At 38.2% G+C, this 8,990-nt stretch overlaps 1 protein-coding gene and 1 long non-coding RNA gene across 2 annotated transcripts; both read right to left on the bottom strand.

Moving 5' to 3' along the window:
- Positions 1–5,693: 5,693 nt before the first annotated feature.
- Positions 5,694–6,321, bottom strand: LOC144343713 (uncharacterized). Its single transcript, XR_013419036.1, has 2 exons — positions 6,255–6,321; positions 5,694–5,808 (listed from the first exon to the last, which is right to left on the bottom strand). It is a non-coding gene; the product is annotated as an uncharacterized LOC144343713 (long non-coding RNA).
- Positions 6,322–6,407: 86 nt separating this feature from the next.
- On the bottom strand, positions 6,408–8,116 carry LOC100371698 (monocarboxylate transporter 12-like). Its single transcript, XM_078006135.1, has 4 exons — positions 7,915–8,116; positions 7,541–7,681; positions 6,739–7,196; positions 6,408–6,479 (listed from the first exon to the last, which is right to left on the bottom strand). Exons 1-4 carry the CDS (start codon positions 8,114–8,116, stop codon positions 6,408–6,410), a joined length of 873 nt encoding a protein of 290 aa, XP_077862261.1.
- Positions 8,117–8,990: the final 874 nt, after the last annotated feature.

Below are 8,990 nucleotides of genomic sequence, written 5' to 3'. Positions count from 1 at the left end.
CAGTGTCGGACATCCTGGAATATACTTCCAGTGCTCTACCAGTCAACAGCGCACTCAATTTTGTGGCCCATCCATTTCTATGTCAACTCGCATTCGTTGCAAACCTCTCAAACCGCAATAAATAACTATCAAGTTCGTCCTTACCATCAACAAATGCAGGCAACTTTGGTGACTGTGCATCACTGACCACATTTCGGTGACCGCCAAAATCAGCCTGTTGGAACCCAGGCATTGCTGCTTGCAGCTCTAATTTCCTCAACTCAAATTCTCTTTCCTTTTCTTCCGCTTCCAGTCGTAACTTTTCCTTTCTTTCCTCAATCTCCATTTTCCTTACCTCTGCTTCCCTTTCCTTTTCTCGCTGTTCCTCTTCCATTCGCAATTTCTCTCTTTCACCTGCTTCCGCTTCCAGCCGTATTTTTTCCTTTCTTTCCTCAATCTCCATTTTTCTCACCTCTACTTCTATTTCCATTTTTGCCTTTCTCTCTTCCCTCGCCGCTTGTCTGTCAGCTTGCTGAGAACTCAGTTTCTCCAAAATAAATTTCCTTTTGTCTTCTCCAGTCATTCCCAGTTCATCCGCCCATTCCATCAACTCTTGTTTCGACATATCTTTTATCTCGCTGGCCATGTTGTCTTCTATATGTCTTCACTGTTCCCGTACGAGCCCCCAGATGTCACACGCAACGTAATATTACCGTAATTGGTATAGTACAGGTGTGATGGTTCAAATACCAAAATGGCAACAGTAACAGAAAGACTTCCCTGGCCGCGATGATAAAATACGAACACGGAGCCAACAGATGAGGTTTCAACTGGTACTGGTATTATTATACTCTCCAAACATCAAGTACAATAACGCGGTAAAACTCCACTACTCCAATAACTAGATACTTAAACTCCAATACAATTCAACGAGATCTCCGATCTGATATCAGTGCTGAACAACTCCCCTATATATACCCACACTGTCTATAAATAGACCACTACATCAGCATACATAATGAGTCTGGAATTTACTACAAATTTCTAGAATGTTTCATTACCTTCTATTGCCTTCTACAGTGTTCTATTACCTATTCAACCAGCTTCTAAAAATTCCACCCAGACACAGTACGGTTCTAGAACATTCTCAGTCACACGGAAGTGGTAAACAAGTCGTATGCGACAATATTGCATTGCTATTTTCAGTAATGTACATTTCTGCATCTTCCCAAGTCATGCGCGAAATATAACGATTGTATACCAACTTATCAAATATACCAAGTTTTACTACTCTCTTACGAACACGGTCTATATAAGTACTAGCAAACAATTTGAAGTACCACACACATTGTTTTACTCACAGCTAAAACCATACTAGTTTTAAGATAGTCTAGTTTGTCAATTCCAAATTTCTCATTGCATTGTGATATAAGTGCTGACATAAATGTACACACTTTTTTAATGATTTCATTCATGAAGTTTCTTTCTTTATTTGGACCTCAATATTGGAGCTTCGGATTTGTTTTCCCTAATACATATAATGCATAATATAGAAGTTTAATTTCTCCGACATCTTCAATGCACGATTTGCACTGTGGTACAGGTTGTACACACGTAGTCTTTCAAACTTATGTAAGAGGGTAAAAAGAAAGTGTGCACTCATAAAATATTTCTATATTTCAACAAGGATCTTACGCGATTACATAGTCATAGTATGTCCTATCTGCTCTTAGGCTTTCCAGACAGTGTAAGTTATTTCTACATTTTGTTAATAAGTTAATCGGAAAAAGTGTTATATACAGTGTCAGATAAATTGATGATATTGTCACTGTATTCATTCTCTCGCTGCTGGAGTTTCACTTTTCCCAACATTCTTTCTTCCTTGGCATTTTCCATGGATGATTTTTAAAAACGTAATTGAAGCTGCCAGAAAGTAAACAGCTGCACAAAGGAGAAATGAGACGTCGTAATTTGATGTCTTGTCATATATCCACCCTGAAACACAAACAATATTGCCATTAGAAACTGGAAATATTTGTAAATATGTAAATAGAAACATGAATATTAAACATACTTTATTTTCGCTTGGAAATAATTTTCGCTGAAGGAATGAGAATGAAATCCAGAGAATATACCCTTTCCCATATATTTTACATTCAACTTGTCAAAATTCAGGGAAAATAAATTCCATACAAAACACCCAAAAAGTCTTTTCATCGAAAATTAATTCCAGCTAAAATGAAGTATTTACAGTAGTTCGCGTAATTACTAAATGGCTATGTACATGTTACTTAACTTGTAAAGTTAAAAAACTTCGCAACGAAATGAATTTTATGAAAAGTTATTTTGAAAATCAGGATATACGGGCCGGGCCTGGAAGTATACAGTCTGAGGATTGTGAGGATTTGCACGAGATTGTATTGGAAGACGGGAAGCAGGACAAGGGCTTTAATCATTCTAGTCGCGCTTATACAGGTTCTGTGGGAAAACACTCTCTGGTGAAAGAGGGCAATACGACCACATATGCAACAAAAGTGAAGTCGAGTGTTCCTGGTGTAAGTAGGAATGTAACACCTTTTAATAACGATGGTGGTTTCGAAATAGTGAAGCCGCATGTTGCCGAGGTAACCATGAATGTGGCACCTGTGCGTGATGATAATGGCTTCACAATGGTCAAGAGCCGGAGACGAAGGCGCCCTCAGCCGACAGTTGGAATAGCCAGTGTGGATGAATCGTGCGCCATCACAGCGGTTCGCCCTAATCCTCCCTTCAAGTTATTCGTATCTAGATTAGCACCTACCACAAAGTCGGGGGATATTTGCAGTTACCTGAAGAAGTCGATCAATCTGGAAGTAAAATGTGAAAAACTTAAATCGAAGTTTGATACATATTCCTCGTTTGTTGTCGAATCTAATCGGGAAGTGTCTCATCGACTATTAAGTCCTGCTTCGTGGCCCAATGGGGTATTGATTCGAAGGTATTACTCATAATGAACATGGCAGTCAGACTGGTCACATATAACTGTAGAGGTGTAAAATCATCTATTAATGATATTCGAACATTGTGTGACTCTCATGATATTGTTTTAATCCAGGAGCATTGGCTCTGTAAAAATGAACTCCCAATAATGTCAAAAATACATAAAGGGTTTTCATCATGTGGAGTTTCCGCTATGAATGACGAATTAGGCATCCGCATGGGGAGGTCATATGGTGGTGTAGCAATAATGTGGCGAAAGTCATTGGGTAATATGGTGAAAATCAAATATTTAAATGACTGTAGATTAATTGCAGTGGAACTTTGCAATGATACAACAAAACTTCTTATTGTGTGTTCTTACTTGCCTACGTGTGCAAATGACAATTATGACAGCTTTCTTATGTATTTAGGAAAAATTGATTGTATCATTCAAGAATTTGATTCGGCGAATGTCATTGTCCTGGGAGATTTCAACGCTTGAATCGGAACATCATTTGGTCTGGAGCTTGAGCGATTCTCCAGTGAAAACAACTTATTTATTTCTGATTTTAGTTTGCTGGGCAAAGACAACGATAATTTCACGTTTTATAGTGAAGCCCATGGTAGTACCGCTTGGTTGGACCATTGTGTTAGCACATATTCGGTGCATAATGCTATATCAAGTATTAATATTATGCACGATGTCTTGTCTTCCGACCATTTTCCGATGAGCGTGACAGTCGAGTTGGCAGATCTAGTTCATTTTAGGAATAACGACCAAACGATCAGTGAACACGTGACTGTTCTTAATTGGAACAAAGCGACCACAAAGAACTTGAACGAATATCGTTTAAAATCAGGTCATCTACTGAGAAATATCGTCCTCCCCAAGGACGCACTACGCTGTTGTAACCCGAACTGTATTAATGACAACCATACTGAGGAGTTGTGTAAATTATATACTAATATAGTGACATCGTTGGAGCAATCGGCCCAGCATTGTATACCAAAATTTTAAAACTAGGAAGGATAAAGTAATTCCGGGGTGGAATGACCAAGTTCGTGATTGTCACCATATTGCGAGAGATTCGTTCAGATTATGGGTGTCGAATGGCAAACCGCGCACTGGTGTAATATATGAACTAATGCGTAAAACACGTGCGCAGTTTAAATTAGCATTTAGGATGTGCAGGAGGAATGATGATCAAATTAAAGCAAACAAAATGGCTAGTAAACTATATCATGATGACACACGTAAATTCTGGGATTCGGTCCGAACGGTTACTAATAGATCATGCCCACTACCTACCACTGTAGACGGATGTAATGGCGATTTGTGCATATCGGACATGTGGAAACAGCATTATTCATCCCTTCTCAACTGTGTAAATGATTGTGCTAAGAAAAATAACGTGATGACAGCACTACACGACATTGAATTTGACAATGACATGATAGTCACGTCACAGGAAATCGCGCAGGCGATGAACAGGAAGAGAAAGGTAAAGCCATGGGTATGGACAATCTGGTCTCTGAACACGTGATACATGCCAATTTAAGCCTTTATTCAATTCTTAGTTTGTGTTTTACTGCATTTCTTGTGCACGGGAAACTGCCTGGTAGTTTGACAAATGCACTTATTGTTCCTATCGTCAAAGACAAATCTAAAGATGTATCGTCAAAAGAAAATTATAGACCAGTGGCAATTGTGTCCGTTTTATCTAAAGTTTTAGAATCGTGTTTGCTAACGCACCTCGAGAAGTATATCAATTTGGCTTTAAGAAGAGGCACTCCACAGATATGTGTATTTTTGTACTTAAGGAAATTACAGAATTTTATAAGTGCCACCAGTCGCCGGTATTTGCTTGTTTTATGGACGCATCTAAAGCGTTCGATCGGGTGAATCATTGGACATTGTTCAGTAAGTTAATTAATTAATAGAGGTGTTCCATTGTTTATTGTGCGTTTTCTAATGGTTTGGTATAGCAGCCAGCTTTTCTGTGTACGGTGGGCTACGGTGGTTACAAGTAGCTTTAATGTGACTAACGGTGTCCGCCAGGGAAGTATTCTGTCACCAAAATTATTTGCGTTGTATGTAGACGAGCTTAGTGATAAGCTTCGTTTGGCAAAAGTGGGATGCCATTTAGCAGGTGTGCCTATAAATCATTTACTTTACGCCGATGACTTGATGTTAATGTCTCCGTCGGCGAAGGCACTTCGTAAATTGGTTGAAATATGTGAGGAGTATGGTACACGCCATGATATTATATTTCATCCAATAAAAACAAAATGTATGGCTTTTTTCCCAAAATATTGGAAACAAGCAAGAGTTCCTTCTGTATATTTGTATAACAAACCATTACAATTTGTTGATGATATAATGTACCTTGGATACATAGTGTCAGCCTCTGGAGATGATGCTAGAGACATGCGTAGACAACTCGGGTCAATTTATGCGAGAGCAAATCTTCTTTTGAGGAACTTTGGGAAGTATTCGGAACATGTGAAATGTACTCTTTTTCGCTCATTTTTATATAGTAACTATTGCTTAAATGTATGGAGCAATTATACTGTTAAGCAGATGCGTGCTCTGCATGTAGCGTACAACAATGCACTTCGGTTGATTTTTAAATTAGAGAGGTCGAGTAGTGCAAGTGGTAATTGTGTCAGAAGAAACATTTTCAATTTGTCAACACTTCATAGAAAATCATTGTACAATCTTAAACAGCGATTGTTTCAGAGTGACAATAGTATAATTGATATTTGTATAAATAGTGATTTATTCCTAAGGTCTAGTTTTTGGCGCAATTATAGACGCCTTCTTTATAAATAATGTTATTTCTGTTGTAATTTCTCTATGGACCTTTGAGTCTGAAATAAAGTATAATAGTATAATAATAATAATTACTTTACATGTAACATGAGACCAATCATGATGGATGTGATTAGTCATTCCTAACACCTGGTACCGACGCTGAGGCTACAGTGGTTCGTGAGGGTCGCAACCTTGAGTTGCTTTGTGAGGCATTGAATACTCCTCCTGTTGTGTGCCTCCTATTTAAACACAGTATAGCTGAGACGAATTCCCAGGTTACATTGTGTCCGGTTTAATGTTTACAGTTGTTTAAGGCGGTGTTCGAGGTGAACAAGTTTTTCAGTTTACATATAGTTTTAATTTAGTTAAGCCACACTGTTTTTGTGAATATTGCAAACAAATTACAAGCAAATCTTAAATTTCCAAATCGCAAAATATAACGATTTCACAGATGTCACTGTAAGAGGTTAATTTACCCCTTATCTATGCAGAAATTACCTACCTGCAAGTGGTGGCCCACATAGATTTCCAATGCCAGCATAGAATAAATACCACCCGAATGCACTTGATAAATGTTGAACTCCAACACAGATTTTCAAAGAGACTGGCCCATTAAGTGGTGAATGAATACCACTTGAGACGCCATATAATGCAGCTATGAAGACATGCACTGCATAGTTGCCATTGGCAATGGCAACCAAAGCCGCTGATGTTCCAGCCACAGTTGCTGCACATGCAGCAAAAAACATTGGTGAGTGGTAACCTAAGTCGACAAACCAACCATGTGTGATTCTTCCGATCAATGAACCAATCCCTAAAACGGTCATTAAAAAGGAAGCCTCGCGTACTGGGATGCCAGAAGTCACGGCTTTGTTCACGAAATGAACAAAAATGGCAAGTTTACCCATATTTGTAATCAATATACATATGGACAATGTGCAAAACCAGTTGTTTGTGAATAAATGTGTTCCAAGATGTTCACTGACTTTCCTTCTCAGTGACATTGGTTTTTCCATAACACCACTGTCTATATATTCTGTATTTATCTGGCTATCACTATATTGTCTAGTTTTGTAGCAGGTGGATTCTTCGTTGTATTTTTCATCTGGATCAGACTCCACTCCTAACAGCACGTGCTCACTGGTTATATTAGTGTCATCTTTTGTATTCTTAGTCAGGTTGTCCTCATCTATCCTAATGTGTACTTTAAGTGGCGGTCTCATTAACATCCCGCATACAACCACATTCAGATTGATTCCTGCCATCACAATCATTGCACCTCTCCACCCATACGTCTCGATTAACTTGTGGTGTAGAGGGGGAAACACCATCATGCCAACAGAATTACCTGCATACACGATACCATTGGCTAGGGCGTGTCGTTTGTGACAATATTGTCCTACAATCACAATACTTGGACCACAGGTAAGTGAAAATGCCATTCCTATGAGAAAACAACATTGTACAGTTGTAGTCGTCTGTACTTTTAATTGTTCTGAGATGAGATACTTCATTGCGTGTAAGCCAGCGATCAACTGTATCATGTACATTACTGATGCAAACAAGAAACTTCCTTAATATTTAGTTTCATATTGCATATATAAAATATATACAACTAAGTTCGACACACCTCAAATAGGAATGACTCAACAGTACTGTGTCATTATTCTTAAGCAGCAGCAGCATGGATCTTGGATTAGGATTAGAGGTTAAGCTCCTTTAGAAATCTTATTATTAAATTAAAAAATTATATTAGTATAGATTATAAATAGCTATTACATGTCTCACCTGTAACACAGAATGTTAACAATAAAACATTAATACTGTTTGCAAATGAGCTTAGAAATATAGCAACACTGGATATCACTCCGCCGATAATGACCAAAGGTCGAGTCCCAAATCTATTATTCAAAATGCTGACCAAAGGACCTGTGAATAAATATGTGAAAAGTTAACTTGATTTTAAAAAGTGATCCGTGTTACTCTTAATTTTGAACTACAAAAGCGAAAGGCTCGGGAAAGTAAGGCCGGTAAACATGTGCTTCATCAACACAAACTATGTCTCAGCAATGAGAAGTACTATATTCTGGAATGCCACTGTACTAAGTGAAACATTCAACAAGTACATTGAAGTATGTTAATCATAACAGTAATTGTCTTACTTGGAAGTGTCATCATGGCAGTTGAAAGAGCTTGGAATAGAGCGGTTTTTCCCGTGCCTTCTCCAAAATATTCCAAAAACGCAACTAGGAAAACACCCATGCCGATCCCGGAAGATCCTACAATCACACATTTGCTGAGAAAACTGGCAAAGACAACCATCCAACCATACCATCCACCGTCTTCTTTCCTGAACAGCTTCATAACAGTAGCACCAATGTATAATATTTCTGTTCAACCCCCTCACCTGCGAACTATAATATCAATGATTTTTAAATGTCAGTAAGGTTGTTATTCAAGATCTGACTCTTATCGCTTGTTACTAACTAGCTAACAGTGCTGACGTGGAGGTATGTACTAAATGGATTACTGTAGTCATGGTAATATATGGCTGCTGTGCTCTTCCAAATACTGTCACTGTGAGTGAGTGGAGTAAATGTTTGTGCTGAATAATGAAGAAAACAAATTATTGTCATTGAAACATTATTTTATATATTTTGAAATCTTCCGTATACTGTAAAAAAACATAACAACAAATGAACATAGTTGCTTACGGGGAGAGTAAATGGTCACGGTAAAAACTCGAGGTATTATAGATAGTGGTTGAAGTGTGATTAAGCCCAGGAAAGAGAAGGTATCATATATATTTTGGGGATTTTAATTTACGAGAAGCGGTTTATTAATGTCCAACTATTAGGGTTGTACAAACCAGTTTGTTTCCTAATCATATCTACCAGAAAATCTGTGGAAATAATAAATTTCATTTATTACTCGTTAGGCTTAATTACAGATGCAGCCCCAAACTGAAACTACTGGAGAATATACCCGGGTCAATACGGAACCCCCAGGCAATCATGCATCCGATGACTGTAGTTTCCTAATTCTCACAAATGTTTTCAACACCACAATGGGCTGCTCGGAAGCTTGTGGGGGAAGTGGGCGCTTTCTGGTAGGTATGATTGGATAAACAAACGGATTTGTAATATCCTCATAGTTTACTACATCATCTACCAGAAAATCCGGAGGTGGGGGGGCTCCGACAGCTAAAATAGGGCCCAAACAATTTTAATGCATTCAC

Source organism: Saccoglossus kowalevskii, chromosome 14 (assembly GCF_978046115.1).
Source record: "Saccoglossus kowalevskii chromosome 14, keSacKowa6.1, whole genome shotgun sequence".
Classification (NCBI taxonomy): domain Eukaryota; kingdom Metazoa; phylum Hemichordata; class Enteropneusta; family Harrimaniidae; genus Saccoglossus; species Saccoglossus kowalevskii.
Note: the sequence above shows the minus strand (reverse complement) of the source record. Positions and strands in the feature narration are given on the sequence as shown.

Excerpts from the sequence above, each read along its gene's own strand:
- LOC100371698 (XM_078006135.1), bottom strand. The coding sequence starts at position 8,116 with ATGAAGCTGTTCAGGAAAGAAGACGGTGGATGGTATGGTTGGATGGTT. Across the intron at positions 7,197-7,540 it reads GTTAACATTCTGTGTTACAG|GAATGGCATTTTCACTTACC; the intron begins GTGAGACATGTA and ends GTTTTCTCATAG. Across the intron at positions 6,480-6,738 it reads CAATGTCACTGAGAAGGAAA|CAACTGTGGCTGGAACATCA; the intron begins GTCAGTGAACAT and ends CTGCATGTGCAG.